The sequence below is a fragment of the Chiloscyllium punctatum genome, chromosome 1 (assembly GCF_047496795.1).
Source record: "Chiloscyllium punctatum isolate Juve2018m chromosome 1, sChiPun1.3, whole genome shotgun sequence".
NCBI classification, from domain to species: Eukaryota; Metazoa; Chordata; class Chondrichthyes; order Orectolobiformes; family Hemiscylliidae; genus Chiloscyllium; species Chiloscyllium punctatum.
The window spans coordinates 143,922,646-143,940,301 of record NC_092739.1 but is presented as its reverse complement, the minus strand read 5'-3'; the positions used below and the strand labels follow the sequence as shown (position 1 = coordinate 143,940,301).

The window sequence follows — 17,656 nt, the reverse complement described above, 5'->3', positions numbered from 1 at the left end:
ATTTCAAGAAATTGCTAATCAGGCATGTATCTGAACAAATCATGTGGCATATATGTGTATTTGCATTGAGTAGATTGGTTGTTTATCTTTCAAGTCACAGTCCCAGGAGACCACAGAATCAGAACTTCCACAATGTCGAAACAGGCCATATGGCCCATCAAGTCTGCACCAACCCTCTGAAGAGCATCTCACCCAGAGATCTGTCCCCCTCACCAATCTTATAACCCTGTGTTTTCCGTGACTAATCCACCTAACCTATAGATCCCAAGACACAATCGGCAACTTAGCAAGGCCAGTATACCTAACCTGCCTAATCTTTGGACTGTGGGAGGAAACTGGAAAATCCGGAAGCACCCCAGGCAGACATTGGAAGAATGTGCAAATTTCACAACGAGTTGCCTGCGGGTCCTTGGCACTGTGAGGCAGCAGTGCTAACTAACCACTGAGCAACATAGGACTGGTCTCTTAGAGAGATGAGTAGAGCTGAATTAGTCATAGAGATGTACAGCATGGAAACAGACCCTTTGATCCAACCTGTCCATGCTGACCAGATATCTCAACCCAATCTAGTCCCACCTGCCAGCACCCAGTCCCTATCCCTCCAAATCCTTCCTATTCATATACCCATCCAAATGCCTCTTAAATGTTGCAATTGTACCAGCCTCCACCACATCCTCTGGCAGCTCATTCTATACACGTACCACCCTCTGCATGAAAAAGTTGCCCCTTCGGTCTCTTTTATATCTTTCCCCTCTCACCCTAAACCCTCTCGTTCTGGACTCCTCAACCCCAGGGAAAAGACTTTGTCTATTTATCCTATCCATGTCCCTCATAATTTTGTAAACCTCTATAAGGTCACCCCTCAGCCTCAGACGCTCCAGGGTAAACAGCCCCAGCCTCTCGCTGTAGCTCAGATTCTCCAACCCTGGCAACATCCTTATAAATCTTTTCTGAACCCTTTCAAGTTTCACAATATCTTTCCGACAGGAAGGAGACCAGAATTGCACGCAATATTCCAACTGTGGCCTTACCAATGTCCTGTAAAGCCGCAACATGACCTCACAACTCCTGTACTCAATACTCTGACCAACAAAGGAAAGCATACCAAACGCCGCCTTCAGTATCCTTTCTACCTGGGACTCCACTTTCAAGGAGCTATGAACCTGCACTCCAAGGTTTCTTTGTTCAGCAACACTCACTAGGACCTTACCATTAAGTGTATAAGTCCTGTTAAGATTTGCTTTCCCAAAATGCAGCACCTCACATTTATCTGAATTAAACTCCATCTGGTCCAGATCCTGTTGTAATCTGATGTAACCGTCTTCGCTGTCCACTACATCTCCAATTTTGGTGTCATCTGCAAACTTACTAACTGTACCTCTTATCCTCGCATCCAGATTATTTATGTAAATGACAAAAAGTAGAGGGCCCAGCACCGATCCTTGTGTTACTCCACTGGTCACGGGCCTTCGGTCTGAAAAACAATCCTCCACCACCACCCTCTGTCTTCTACCTTTGAGTCAGTTCTGTATCCAAATGGCTAGTTCTCCCTGTATTCCATGAGATCTAACCTTGCTAATCAGTCTCCCATGGGGAACCTTGTCAAACGCTTTACTGAAGTCCATCTGAGTCACATCTACTGCTCTGCCCTCATCAATCTTCTTTTGTTACTTCTTCAAAAAACACAGTCAAGTTTGTGCGACATGATTTCCCACACACAAAGCCATGTTGACTATCCCGAATCAGTCGTTGCCTTTCCATATACATGTACATCCTGTCCCTCAGAATTCCCTCCAGCAACTTGCCCACCACCGAGGTCAGGCTCACCGGTCTATAGTTGCCTGGCTTGCCATTACCGCTGTGTCTTAAACAGTGGCGCCACGTTTGCCAACCTTCAGTCTTTCGGCACCTCACCTGTGACTATTGATGATACAAATATCTCAGCAAGAGGCCCAGCAATCACTTCTCGAGCTTCCCACAAAGTTCTCACAGAATTAACTTGAGGGTCCTCACGAGTCAGGCGAGGCTTGAGATTGAGAAGGCAGGACCTTCATCGTAACTTCAGTTGGTGCGGAATTGACCCTATGCTGTTGGTGTCACTCTACATTGTGCATCAGCCATCCAGCCAACTGGGCTAATCAACACTCAGATTTCTCTTTCAAGTAACTGTCTGGCAACTAAATGAACATCAATCGCAATAGTAAATTGAATTCGGTCAGAAATTTCCAACACAGAGCCCCCCCCTCCCCAAAAAAAAAGTCTTAAGTGTTTTGAGTGCAGAAACCCACCTGAAACTGTAATATGAAATAGATTAAGTGGTACTTCACTTTGTAATTCAGCTTGCTTTTCAGGGCTAGCAGATAAATGCATATTCCAACAATTTTGCTCATGAAATTAACTAATGTACATCATTTAAACTTGAATTACCATTAAACATTTTAGCTTGGCTTTCTTACTCTATTTTATTTTGTTTTAATGTATGTTTAATGAATTAAGTTTTGATTGATTGCATAACGGAAAAGAGAAATTATTCAGGTGTGGTTCTGACATAAGATCTGAATGACTGAGTTGATAGCATATTTTTATCTCATTTCTATGTTATTATAATTTTTTTTAACAAAACAAGTATGTTTCTGAACAGAAACTGTATCTGTTGATAAGAGGCTCCTGTTTGAATTGCCATTTCCTGACATGCCCCCGTGCAATGATGTACCTGCTGCTAAATCAGTTGAAAGTTATAGATGTCGGAGCCATTGAAGCTGTTTATGAGTTGGAGAAAGTACTGAATAAGGTGAGTAATTTGTGTTGACTGAAAAAATTATTAACTTAGATAGTTTCTGCCCTTTTCTAATTGTAAGATTTCAGTTATTTACAAGTCTTTGGACAAATTCAAGTGTCAGCCTTTTCTCAGTGAGAATCTGATTCAGAAGGTCAAAAGTTCAAATCTCTTTCTGGAGAAGGGAGAATCTAGGCTGATCCTGCAGACCAGTATTAAAGCTGCATGTTTTTTGAATGACTCACTAAATTGCTTGCTGAAAAGAGAGAGACATTACTGCAGTTTTAAAATGTAATTCATCAGGGCAACTGCAGAAGTGCCAAATTTCAAATGATTACAATTTATCCTACCGAGCAAAAGCCTGTATTATTTAGATTGTTTAGCAAGTCAGCTCTGTTTAGCTGATGCATTTCTGAGGGGAAATCAATTGGAAGTAATTGTGTGTGCTAGTAGCTACACAAATGCAGTTAGGGGACAGTTAGCTCAGTTGATTAGTTGGCTGGTTTGCATTAGAGAGGGACCCCAACAGTGTGGGTTCAATCTATTTTGGCTGAGGTTAGTAAGATTACTCCTCCTCAACCTCTCTCCGTGCCTGAGGTGTGTTAAACCACTATCAGTCATCTGTCTAATAAGAGAGCAGTCCCTTTGTCTGGTAATACTATGGCGACTCTACACTAACAATTTGAGATAATCAGTTGAGCCTGCTTATGCTTGCTCGGAGTAGCATACATTCATAGAGGGAGCCATTCTGCAAGATCTACACTATTTTTAATTACCTGGGAGACTAGGAATCCTATTGTTCACCCTTTGCTTCCTCCAATACAGTGTCTTGGTCAATCAGAGTTCACTTGCCTGCAAATTGATTCCCTTTCACCTGTAGTATAAATTGTTGTGAAATTTGGCATTCTTGTGTTTGCCCTGATGAGTGTATGATAACAACATTCTTTTCAGCATCATTAGGTTGAAATCCCATCGCAGTGTTTGATGAAGTGTTTGGGAATTTTGTTGGTATCCTGGGCAACATTTATTGCTGATTCAGCAATAGGTGCATTCTTTTCCATGTGATCTGTTATCTTTGGAACAAGCTGTCAGAGGAAATGGTGGAGGTGGGTACAGTAACATTTAAAAGGCACCTGGATGGATATATGAACATGAACAGTACAGAGGGACTTGGGCCAAAAGGTGGCAAATGAGACTAGGTCAGAGTGGGATGTTTGGTGCGGATGAGTTGGGCTGAAGGGTTTATTTTCATGCTGCATGACTTTATAACTGAGTGGTTTTAGATGACAATTGAGGGTTAGCCAACTTACTATAGTTTGGCACTTACAAGCCAGATCAAGTAAGGTCACTAGTGAACGAGATTAGTTTTCAAGCAGGCCTATGGATGACTCGTCTCTGCACATCACCACTAAGCTACTGTTCCCAAGTCTTTTCAATTTATCTATCATAAACAGCAATAAGGATTCGAGATGTAGGTTCAGTGGCTGCCATATGTACCTTCATTATAACAATAATTACACTTTAAAATAAGTTTGGCTACAAAGCCCTTTGCAGTAGGTATAAGGTGTTGTCAACAGTTATAAAAGATATGATGCTTTCCTCCGTGTGCTGAAGTAATTGATTCTTTGTTGGATATTGATACTTTGTCTAATTATCAAATACTGAAAAGCCTGGAGTGTCACCTCCAGTCAGTTATTTGACCAATGGGGACAAAACAACCGAGTCCAAAGCTTGTCTCATCTGAAATTTACACTTGTGCAATTCTGGCTGGGATTTCTGAATGTAAAATAGGACCAGAGTCCCTGATGGTTTCAACTTTCTCACCTTAGTTCTTGATACTAATTATAGTGCCTCAGCTGGCCGTACAATGCTAGCCATGATTCAACCAGAAGTCCCACTCCAAAGACTTGTGTGAGAAAGAAATCTCAGCTGACACTGAGTGGGCTGCACTGTTAAAAGTGCTATTTCTGGATGAGGTATAAAGCAGAGGTCCTGTCTGTTCCCTCCAACCTTCTTATTTAAATCATCATTAAAAGATTCCAAAGCACTTTGAAGAAGCAGTGCATTATGCCTGGTGTCTCTGCTTTTTTCTTTCTTCTATTCTATGACCAACTTCATTAAAATTGATTAATTGATGAACATCGCAGTTCTGTAGAAATTCAGAGGTAACATTTCAAGTCCAGTGATCCTCTTCAGGGGTTCTAAAAATCATGAAAGGCAGTTGTAGAAATGAGGACTTCCTTTACTACTATCTTGCCTAGTGATGAATTAACTTAGTGTAGATGAGATATTGAACCTGCAATAAATTTAGAAAATGCCAGAGAAATCCAACATATCTGGCAGCATCTATGGAGACAGAAGCAGATTTAATGCTCTGTGTCCATTATGACTGTTCTTCAAAAGTAGTTCACCTCTCCAGTATTTGGTGGATAAATATGCAGAGCTACTGAGAATTTATTTTATTCACTGTAGTGCATTGTATATTTCTGTATTAAACTCTGTTGTTACTGTACACTGGCAACTGACCTTGGCAAATTGTATTGTTTATGCATGAATCATTATAGTTGCGAGGAGGGCAATGTAGAAAAAGATATATTTTCAATATTTCCTTATGGTTTAGTAGAATTTTGTTTTGAACAGGTGCTGGAGGAAAATTCAAATGCCACTGTGGATGAAATCCAGACTGCACTGAATGAACATACTTTAATTATTCTGAACAATCGCGTGAATGACAAAGTTTCCCGGGTAGGTGTAAAACTGATCAGTAAATGTTGCCATGTGGACATTAGTAAATGTACTTACTATCTTTTTAGAAAGATTTCAATAAGATATATCCCAAGAGGCTTGTTGCACAGACAAAGCTGTATGATATTTTTAAAAAATGAAATATCATGAAAAGACAGGTAGGAAGCAGAGTTGTTTCTCACATTGGAGAAAGATGAAATGAATTGGTGGTGAAAGTGTTCAATCCACTTGTGTCTGCAAGGATGAGTGCAATTTCAAAATGTGTTAATGATAAAAAGAAAATTAGCAAGTTACGCCCATGACAAGCCAGTTTTTAAAACAAAACGTCTGGAAAACAGTCACAAATTGGTGGAAGAGGCGAGGAAGTGACAGAGGTCTATCTTGTCTTTGAGTCAAAAGGTTAATTTCAAGCCCCACTTAATTGTATAAAGTTGGCTAATCCTTAAATGCAGTATTAAAGGAATGTAACTGTTGAAGATGCCATCTTTTATATACCCTAAGATGGTTGTGCAAGATTTCATGCTCGTGTGTGAAGGAGAGCAAAGAACTTCTGGTATCTCAATTAATCAGATTATCTTGTCTGCTTTATCACTGCTTATGTGATCTCGTAATGCATTAGTTGGTTTCTGGGTCCTACATTAGAACAGTGATTACTCTCTGCAAAAGAAATTTGTATTTTTGCCTCTGACATTTGCTGAGGTTCGTAAAGGTTGTGAGTACACATGATTTAGAACCAAAGTTCTTCCTGCTTTCCTTCCCTTTTAATAAGTAATGATTACCCTACTTTCTTATCCAATTACTGTTGGAGGTGGACTATAATGGGAGCTCAGCTGCTGTGTGCACGTACAATATTTCAGCATAAATATTTTTGGAATGCTGTTGAGAATGTACTCTGACTTAGCTTGATATATTCCCTGCAATCCTATTCAAAATTCATAACTTGTGAAAATAACAATCGTTGAAGATTGAGTGTTAAGTCCAAAACTCTGTTGTGTTACTTTCATTTGTCATTATAGTATAAGGTTTAAATGGCTTCTAAGAATTGCTGTCAGTGTCTTGTTATAATTCAGTGATTCATTAATCAATTTAGTCAGTTCTGTTTGTGTGACCTCATTTGATCTTTATTCTGATGGCATACTTGAAACACCTCAATTTTTTTCTCTCCTTGTTTGTTCTGAAGCTACTAACCTTTGGACAACCTCTGCCAGCCCTACAGCACTGGCTGGCCATTGCATATAACTGTTTCTTTTCCCCAAACTCTAACCCTGCTCTCCACTCCATCAACAGTGGTAAAGATGTCAACCATAACAAGCACTGCATCCCAGTTTAAGTGTCTCTTCCAAACCTACCTCTTCCGTTCCCTTCCTTTTCCTCTCATCTGGTCACTGTGTATTGCAGCTACCCTTTGTTCTGTAAGTGGTTCAAGTCCCATATGACTTTTGCCAAGAGTATAGTGGATTCTTTCTTGATTATATGTTTTTGGAGATAAGTCTCTTGATTAAACTTAAAATATAAGCCATGGCTATTAATTTAACCTGGGGCAGTGTTTGTAGAGGAATAAAGCAGTGTTACTTTCTGGGTCTGTAGATTGTGAAGGAGCAAAAATGGCCTTTGCAGTGATATGTACTTCTTGTCAGATGTGGGAGTTTAAAGAGAGTTTAAGGGTTACTGCGGATTATATCTGCCATAAATGCTGTTGGATGCGAATCTTATCAGTTCGAGTGGATTGGTTGGAGAGACAGATAGAAACGATGAAGAATTTGCAATAGCAACAGTATGTGATGGATGGCAGTTATAGGAAGGGGGAAAAGTCTCAAATACAGTCACATAGATGGGTTAACTCCAGGAAGGGTGAGAGGTCAGCATCTTTTGTGGATATACCCATTTCAAACAGGTATGCTGTTTTGGAAAATGTAGGGGGATTCTCAGGGGAACGTAGCACCAACAGCCAAGTTTCTGGTATTGAGACTGGCTCTAATGCAACGAGGGGTATGTCGACTTCCAAGAGATCAATTGTGTTAGGAGATTCTGTAGTCAGAGGTACAGACAGATGTTTCTGTGGCCAGCAGAGCAAAAGCAGAGTGGTGTGTTGTTTCCCTGGTGCCAGGATCAAGGATGTCTCAGAGAGGGTGCAGAAAGTTCTCACGGGGGAGAGGGGCCAGCAGGAGGTCATTGTCCACATTGGAACCAACGACATTGGAAGGGAAAAGGTTGAGACTCTGAAGGGAGATTACAGAGAGTTAGGCAGAAATTTAAAAAGGAGGTCCTCGAGGGTAGTAATATTACTCCCAGTGCTACGATCTAGTGAGGGCAGGAATAGGAGCATAGGAGGATGAATGCATGGCTGAGGAGCTAGTGTATGGGAGAAGGATTCACATTTTTGGATTATTGGAATCTCTTTTGGGGTAGAAGTGACCTGTACAAGAAGGACGGATTGCACCTAAATTGGAAGGGGACTGATGTACTGGTAGGGAAATTTGCTAGAACTGCTTGGGAGGACTTAAATAGTAAGGTGGGGTGGTGGGATCCAGGGAGATAGTGAGGAAAGAGATCAATCTGAGACTGGTACAGTTGAGAACAGAAGTGAGTCAAACAGTCAGGGCAGGCAGGGACAAGGTAGGACTAATGAATTAAACTGCATTTATTTCGATGCAAGAGGCCTAACAGGGAAGGCAGATGAACTCAGGACATGGTTAGGAACACGGGACTGGGATATCATAGCAGTTACGGAAACATGGCTCAGGGATGGGCAGGACTGGCAGCCTTAATGTTCCAGGGTACAAATGCTACAGAAAGGGAGGCAAGAGAGGAGGGGGAGTGGCATTTTTGCTAAGGGATAGCATTACAGCTGTGATGAGGGAGGATATTCCTGGAAATACATCCAGGGAAGTTATTTGTGTGGAACTGAGAAATAAGAAAGGGATGATCCCCTTATTGGGATTGTACTGTAGACCCCCCAATAGTCAAAGGGAAATTGAGAAACGAACTTGTAAGGAGATCTCAGCTATCTGTAAGAATAATAGGGTAGTTACTGTAGGGGATTTTAACTTTCCAAACATCGACTGGAACTGCCATAGTGTTAAAGGTTTAGATGGAGAGGAATTTGTTAAATGTGTACAAGACAATTTTCTGATTCAGTATGTGGATGTACCTACTAGAGAAGGTGCAAAACTTGACCTACTCTTGGGAAATAAGGCAGGGCTGGCTTAGGTGTCAGTGGGGGAGCACTTTGGGGCCAGCGACTATAATTCTATTCGTTTTAAAATAGTGATGGAAAAGGTTAGATCAGATCTAAAAGTTGAAGTTCTAAATTGGAGAAAGGCCAATTTTGACGGTATTAGGCAAGAACTTTCGAAAGCTGATTGGAGGCAGATGTTCGCAGGTAAAGGGACGGCTGGAAAATGGGAAGCCTTCAGAGATGAGATAACAAGAATCCAGAGAAAGTATATTCCTGTCAGGGTGAAAGGGATGACTGGTAGGTATAGGGAATGCTGGATGACTAAAGAAATTGAGGGTTTGGTTAAGAAAAATAAGGAAGCATATGTCAGGTATAGACAGGATAGATTGAGTGAATCCTTAGAGTATAAAGAAAATAGGAGTATACTTAAGAGGGCAATCATGAAAGCAAAATGGGGACATGAGATAGCTTTGGCAAATAGAATTAAGGAGAATCCAAAGGGTTTTTACAACTATATTAAGGACAGAAGGGTAACTAGAGAGAGAATAGGGCCCCTCAAAGATCAGCAAGGCGGCCTTTATGTGGAGCCACAGATAATGGGGGAGATACTAAATGAATATTTTGCATCCGTATTTACTGTGGGAAAGGATATGGAAGATATAGGCTGTAGGGAAATAGATGGTGACATCTTGCAAAATGTCTAGATTACAGAGGAGGAAGTACTGGATGTCTTGAAACGATTAAAAGTGGATAAGTCCCCAGGACCTGATCAGGTGTACCCGAGAACTCTGTGGGAAGCTCAAGAAGTGATTGCTGGGCCTCTTGCTGAGATATTTGTATCATCGATAGTCACAGGTGAGGTGCCGGAAGACTGGAGGTTGGCAAACGTGGTGCTACTGTTTAAGAAGGGCGGTAAAGACAAGCCAGGGAAGTATAGACTGGTGAGTCTGACCTCGGTGGTGGGCAAGTTGTTGGAGGGAATTCTGAGGGACAGGTTGTACGTGTATATGGAAAGGCAACGACTGATTCGGGATAGTCAACATGGCTTTGTGTGTGGGAAATCATGTCGCAAAAACTTGACTGAGTTTTTTGAAGAAGTAACAAAGAAGATTGATGAGGGCAGAGCAGTAGATGTGACTCAGATGGACTTCAGTAAGGCATTCAACAAGGTTCCCCATGGGAGACTGATTAGCAAGGTTAGATCTCATGGAATACAGGGAGAACTAGCCATTTGGATACAGAACTGGCTGAAAGGTAGAAGACAGAGGGTGGTGGTGGAGGGTTGTTTTTCAGACCAAAGGCCTGTGATCAGTAGAATGGGTCCTCTACTTTTTGTCATTGACATAAATGGTTTGGATGCGAGCATAAGAGGTACAGTTAGTAAGTTTGCAGATGACACCAAAATTGGAGGTGTAGTGGACAGCAAGGAGGGTTACTTCAGATTACAATAGGATCTGGATCAGATGGGCCAATGGGCTGAGAAGTGGCAGATGGAGTTTAATTTGGATAAATGCGAGGTGCTGCATTTTGGGAAAGGACTTATACACTTAATGGTAAGGTCCTAGGGAGTGTTGCTGAACAAAGAGATCTTGGAGTGCAGGTTCATAGCTCCTTGAAAGTGGAGTCCCAGGTAGAAAGGATAGTGAAGAAGGTGTTTGGTATGCTTTCCTTTATTGGTCAGAATATTGAGTACAGGAGTTGAGAGGTCATGTTACGGCTTTACAGGACATTGGTAAGGCCACAGTTGGAATATTGCATGCAATTCTGGTCTCCTTCCTATCTGAAAGATGTTGTGAAACTTGAAAGTGTTCAGAAAAGATTTACAAGAATGTTGCTAGGGTTGGAAGATCTGAGCTACAGGGAGAGGCTGAACAGGCTGGGGCTGTTTTCCCTGGAGCGTCGGAGGCTGAGGGGTGATCCTATAGAGGTTTACAAAATTATGAGGGGCATGGATAGGATAAATAGAAGTTTTTTCTCTGGGTTCGGGGAGTCCAGAACTAGAGGGCATAGGTTTAGGGTGAGCGGGCAAAGATATAAAAGAGACCTAAGGGGCAACATTTTCTCACACAGGATGGTATGTGTATGGAATGAGCTGCCAGAGGATGTGGTAGAGGCTGGTACAATTGCAACATTTAAGAGGCATTTGGATGGGTATATGAATAGGAAGGGTTTGGAGGGATATGGGCTGGGTGCTGGCAGGTGGGTGTAGATTGGGTTGGGATATCTGGTCGGCATGGACAGGTTGGACCGAAGGGTGTGTTTCCATGCTGTACATCTCTATGACTCTAATTGTTTCGAAATGCTGATTTAATATATTCAGCATCTTTGAGTTGCTTGAATATGGAGGGGATGTTGTTCTGCATGACATGCACAAGTGGCGCTTTGGGAAAATAGAGACTTGAAATGAATGCATATACAGAAAAATAGCGCAAGCAAACTTTCAAAGATATGCTGACTGGTGAATAAGTGTATTAAAGTTTTTTGAAACGTTTTAATATTTACATTGCATTATGATTCTGTTTTGTTGCAAGGTGAAAAATGTGAGTGACTGCAAAGATAAATTGATCGGCGATTTCTGGAAAAATCAGATGAAGTCAAGGAAGTGTCCAAACTGCCAGTAAGTGATTTCTGTCCATGTTCTGAGGTGATATTACTTTGTACGTTGTAGAATATATGTGTACAGAATAAGTGCCTGTGGCAGCAGCTAGTTAATATTCATTTTGTTGCTCATGCCTGCAGACTGAAGATAATTAATGATTAAAGGAATGGAATCTGCATTAATTGTTTATTTTGTACAGATAATCTACTTGAGCTTTCCTCTTCATCTATACCTTCATTCTTAGCACCGGTTATAATGGTGGTATTAAGGGTCACCAGAGATTTAGCACATAGCAAAGCAAGAGGTAACATACTGAGGAGCCTGATTCTTCACTCTCCCAGTATTATGGGGTATAGAGCTGTCATAATACATGGACATGAGGTAGAGGGAAGTGACGAAGAGACCTAGGGAGTTGTAACATAGAAATTAGGTAGTTAGAAGCTGGTACTACCTCAGTGAGCATGTCAGCTGTTGCAAACCGAGATACATCAACTATGTCAAGGATCAAAGTGCAAAGAGAGTTAATGCCAGTTTATAGAACCAGCCCTGTTATGAAAAGCATGATGTGCTACAACAAGTAGGAAATGTGATGCTGACAGTCAAGTTTGCAAAATTCAACTATTGCTGTTTTTCTGTTGCCCCAAATGAGTTCAGATTCAACACAAAGAAAGATATTAAAGCTTGCATCTTTGTGCTTTTTGTGACTGAGTTACTAGGAACTGATAGGAAATGTATTTGTTTTCATGCAAGTAATTACTTATATCTTTCCTGGATTGTGATCTATGTTCATTCCGCTCTACGTGAAACCAATGGTTACTATTAACTAAGAACTTCAGGAGTAATTTAACAGAAATTTAACTCAAAGCAGAAAAAAATAAGGTTTTAGTTTTTTTTAATGTGCTCTTAAGTTTGTATAGGCAATGTATTGCTGAGTTGAGTTTTGGGGATTTCAAAGGGATGAATGGAAGAAATTTGCATTTCTGGAGAAGCTGTTGTGGAGATGTGCAGCAGGAAGGTGTGTCTAAGAATTAGGAAAACCTTGCAAATGCTGTCAAGTCATGGACAAGACAGAGCAGATAGGTGTTTTGTAACTTATCAATGGAAAGGAGTTGTGAAAGCATTGTGAACGCAAAAGGAGGAATCCAGCAGGAGATGGACAGCACCACACTTGGGAAGAAGATATTATGGTTGTGTAAAGCATTGATGTAAGGAGCCACAAACACTTAGTTGAAAATATGGGAATCATTTTTTGATAATGTACTATTTTATTCGAGATCCCATCACGTAATGTATATGTCTGCACTATTGGAAATAGGGTACATAACCCAGAAAGAACTGTAAGTAAAGAAATAGAAAAGTGGGGTCACTTGTACCCTTTTAAAATTCATTTTGAACATCAAAAGATGCAAATCAAGATTACTTCATTGTTTGCAGCAAATCTATTTCCATTTTAAAAAATTTTATTGCAATTGGAAAATATCCTCCTGATTGTGTTTGCTGAGTAGACTGAGGTGATAATGAACTACTGGATTGACAAAATGGTTTGTTTACATTCTCTGTAGAGCTGGCAAATCAGTTGTGCGGAAAGAACACAACAGCAAACTAATTGTGACATATCCCAAAACTGCTCTGAAAGTCAAAGAAAATGAAGATACAGCTGCGGCTGTGGAAGACAGTGGAGGTAAATCGGCATAAACTTACCTGTGCATTACATCTTTCTACAACTGCTGAGCATGGATAGGGAATTGTGCTTTCCATGCAATATTCAAAGATTTCAAAAATAACTTCACAAATGCTTCAGAACACCTATGAGAAATAATGTAGGAATGCTGTTCAAATTGGGTTTTACTGCATCAGCAATGTGCAGCAACTAGCATGTATCTCTCCAACCCGTGCTGGGAGACGGTTGCTAGGTGTACTGCTTTGTTGGGCATATGTTGACCAAACTCTGGAGATGCATGTAAGCAAAATACTGTAAATTTTGGAAACTATAAATAAAATGCTGGGAATACTCAATGGGTCTGGCATGAAACTAACTGTTTCTCTTTCAACAGATGCTGCCAGACCTGCTATGTTTTTCAGCATTATCTGTATTTATTACTGTTTCCTTGTTGATGTGCATTTGTGACCATTTGTATGGTCAAGGAGACAAATATATGAAAAAACATTTGATTGTGAATAATAGCACTGAGGGATACAACAGAAAAGAAACAAATGTTTAACTGGAGCTTAAATGACTTTTTTTTTCTGTTCTGCCTTTCTGTCTTTTGCTCACCCATTGCTTTTGTTATAAGTATTAATATAGTTAGCATTATCGATTTGGACATCCCTGCTATAACTTCAGACTGTAGAAATGTAGAAATCATTTTATTTAGTTTGTTTCATTGTATTGCATTTAGTTGTCACTCTCTGCTCTTGAACTGGAAGTTCAAAGCTGATATTCCAAGACCTGAGCTTGTGATCAATTAGAATGGAGAACATAGAATGTTACAGCGCAGTTCAGGCCCTTCAGCCTTCTATGTTGCGCCAAACTGTGAAATTAATCTGCCCATCTAACCTACACGGTTCCATTATTATCCAATGCCCTTAATGTTGGAGAATCTATTACTGTTGCAGGCAGACCATTCCACGCCCCTACTACTCTGAGTGAAGAAGCTACCCCTAATATCTGTCCTAAAACTATCATCCCTCAATTTAAAGCTATGTCCCCTCCTGTTAGCCTTCATCATCTGAGGAAAAGGGCTCTCACTGTCCACTATATCTAACCCTCTGAATATCTTATATGTCTCGATTAAGTCACCTCAATCACCTTCTTTTTCAACGAAATTAGCCTCCATTCCCTCAGCCTTTCTTCGTAAGACCTTCCTTCCATATCAAGCAACATCCTGGTAAATCTCCTCTGATCCCTTTCCAAACTCTTTCCTCTAAATGCAGTAACCAGAACTGTATGCAGTACTCCAGGTGCGGCTTATCAGTGTCTTGTGCAGCTGAAGCATGACCCCGTGACTCCGAAACTCAATCCCCTACCAATAAACAGCAACATACCACGTGCCTTCTTAATAACCCTATCAACCTGGGTGGCAACTTTCAGAGATTTATGCACCCTGACACTGAGATCTCTGCTCATCTACGCTGCCAAGAATTTTACCATTAGCTCAGTACTCTTGCCTGTTATTTCTTCTGAAGTGAGCTACCTCACACTTTTCCACGTTAAACTCCATTTGCCCGTTCTCCGCCCAACTCTGCATCTTATCTATGTCCCTCTGTAACCCACAACATCCTTCGGCACTATCCACAACTCTGCTGATCTTCATGTCATCTGCAAATTTACTGACCCATCCTCCTACGCCCAAATCCAGATCATTTATAAAAATGATAAACAGCAGTGGCCCCAAAAAGATCCTTTCGGTACAGCACTGGTAATTGAACTCCAGGATGAACATTTCCCATCAACCACCACCCTCTGTCGTCTTTCAGCTAACCAATTTCTGAGCCAAGCCGCTAAATCACCTTCAATCCCGAAGTTCCGTATTTTGTGCAATAGCCTACCGTGTGGAACCTTATCAAACGCCTTACTAACGTTTGTACGTGTCACTGTTTGGCTTGTCCTAGAATGGATGTGTTGTCCCAGTCAGTTCATATACACCACATCAACCGCTTTACCTTCATCCATCTGTTTTGTCACCTTCTTGAAGAACTCAATAAGGTTAGTGAGGCACTACCTACCCTTCTCAAAACCACGTTGACCATCCCTAATCAAATTATTCCTTTCCAGTTGATTATAAATCCTATCTCTTTTCCAACACCTTACCCACAACCGATGTAAAGCTCGCTGGCCTATAATTACCAGGGTTGTCCTGATTCCCCTTAAACAAGGGAACAACATTTGCTATCCCCCAGTCTTCTGGCACTACTCCTGTCAACAATGATGACATAAAAATCATAGCCCAAGGCTCTGCATCCTCTTCCCTGGTTTCCTTTAGAATCCGAAGATTAATCCCATCCAGCCCAGGGTCTTATCTATTTTCAGATCTTCCAAAATTGCTAAAACCTCCTCGTTGTCAACTGCAATCCCATGTAATCCAGTAGCCTGTATCTTCGTATTCTCACTAACATTGCCCTTTTCCAATATGAATACTGATGAAAAGTTAGCGAGTTCTGAGAAGATTTGTAGCTCAGAAACGGAGCTGCATTTGAACATTATTTCAATGAGCCACCACACACTGCAGCATAGAGGAACTATGCAGAGCAGAGGAAAATCAAATATACAGTGTATTAAAAAAAATGGGTACCCAATGAACACCGTCTGCTGATTTCTCAGCAACAAACCCAAACAAGCAGACAAAATGCGTCCAGAAACCCTAGCCACTCTCCTCTACATCAGACATCTCGGAATGACTGCCAGATTACTCAGACCCCTTGGCATCATGGTAGCCCACAAACCCACCAACACACTGAAACAGCAGCTAGTAAACTTGAAAGCTCCTATACAGACAAAAAACAAAACTAATATCATTTACAAAATACCATGCAAAATACTGTAACAAACACTACATTGGACAAACAGGCAGAAAACTAGTCACCAGGATATATGAACATCAACTAGCCACAAAAAGATGTGACCCATTCTCACTAGTATCCTTACATATAGATGAGGAAGGACCCCACTGACTGGGACAACACATCCATTCTAGGACAAGCCAAACAATGACACGTACGAGACTTCCGAGAAGCATGGCATTCCAACCGCAACTCTGTCAACAAACACCTTGACTTGGACTCCATTTACTACCCCCTGAGAAAATAACAGGAAATGACATCACTGAAGGAAAGGACTGGTAAACTAGAGGAGATACTTGTTAGGAAGGAAGATGTGTTGGGCATTTTGAAAAACTTGAGGATAGACAAGTCCTCCGGGCCTGACAGGATATATCCTAGAATTATGTGGGAAGCAGGAGAGGAAATTGCAGTACCGTTGGCAATTATCTTTTCATCTTCACTGTCAACGGGGGTGGTACCTGGGGACTGGAGAGTGGCGAATGTGTGCCCTTGTTCAAAAAAGGGGATAGGGATAACCCCGGGAATTACAGGCCAGTTAGTCTTACTTCGGTGGTAGGCAAAGTAATGGAAAGGGTACTGAGGGATAGGATTTATGAGTATCTGGAAAGACACTGCTTGATTAGGGACAGTCAGCACAGATTTGTGAGGGGTAGGTCTTGCTTTACAAGTCTTATTGAATTCTTTGAGGAGGTGACCAAGCATGTGGATGAGGGTAGAGCAGTGGATGTAGTGTACATGGATTTTAGTAAGGCATTTGATAAGGTTCCCCATGGTAGGTTTATGCGGAAATTCAGGAGGCATGGGATAGTGGGAAATTTCGCCAGTTGGATAGAGAACTGGCTAACCGGTCGAAGTCAGAGAGTGGTGGTACGTGGTAAATATTCAGCCTGGAGCCCAGTTACAAGTGGAGTTCCACAGGGACCAGTTCTGGGTCGTCTGCTGTTTGTAATTTTTATTAATGACTTGGAAGAGGGAGTCAAAGGGTGGGTCAGTAAATTTGCAGACAATACGAAGATTGGTGGAGTTGTGGATAGTGAGGAGGGCTGTTGTCGGCTGCAAAGGGACTTAGATATGATGCAGAGCTGGGCTGAGGAGTGGCAGATGGAGTTCAACCCTGTCGAGTGTGTGGTTGTCCATTTTGGAAGGACAAATAAGAATGTGGAATACAGGGTTAACGGTAGGGTTCTTAGTAAGGTGGAGGAACAGAGGGATCTTGGGGTCTATGTTCATAGCCCTTTGAAAGTTGCCACTCAGGTGGATAGACCTGTAAGAAGGCCTATGGTGTATTAGTGTTCATTAGCAGAGGGACTGAATTCAAGAGTCGTGAGGTGATGTTGCAGCTATACAGGACCTTGGTAAGGCCACATTTGGAGTACTGTGTGCAGTTCTGGTTGTCTCACTTTAGGAAAGATGTGGAAGCTTTGGAGAGGGTGCAGAAGAGATTTACCAGGATGTTGCCTGGAATGGAGAATAGGTCGTACGAGGATAGGTTGGGAGTGCTAGGCCTTTTCTCATTGGAACGGTGAAGGATGAGGGGTGACTTGATAGAGGTTTATAAGATGATCAGGGGAATAGATAGAGTAGACAGTCAGAGACTTTTTCCCCGGGTACCACAGAGTGTTACAAGGGGACATAAATTTAAGGTGAAGGGTGGAAGGTATGGGGGGATGTCAGGGGTAGGTTCTTTACCCAGAGAGTGGTGGGGGCATGGAATGCGTTGCCTGTGGGAGTGGCAGAGTCAGAATCTTTGGTGACCTTTAAGCGGCAATTGGATAGGTAGATGGATAGGTGCTTAAGC

At 41.5% G+C, this 17,656-nt stretch overlaps 1 protein-coding gene across 1 annotated transcript in view; it reads left to right on the top strand.

The window, feature by feature from the left end:
* polr1a (RNA polymerase I subunit A) overlaps nt 1-17,656 on the top strand; it is a 142,766-nt gene that overhangs the window by 10,557 nt on the left and 114,553 nt on the right. The window contains exons 3-6 of the mRNA XM_072576247.1: nt 2,642-2,791; nt 5,417-5,521; nt 11,231-11,316; nt 12,861-12,979. Of these exons, the coding sequence (XP_072432348.1) occupies nt 2,642-2,791; nt 5,417-5,521; nt 11,231-11,316; nt 12,861-12,979 (460 nt within the window). The remainder of the gene's footprint in view (nt 1-2,641; nt 2,792-5,416; nt 5,522-11,230; nt 11,317-12,860; nt 12,980-17,656) is intronic.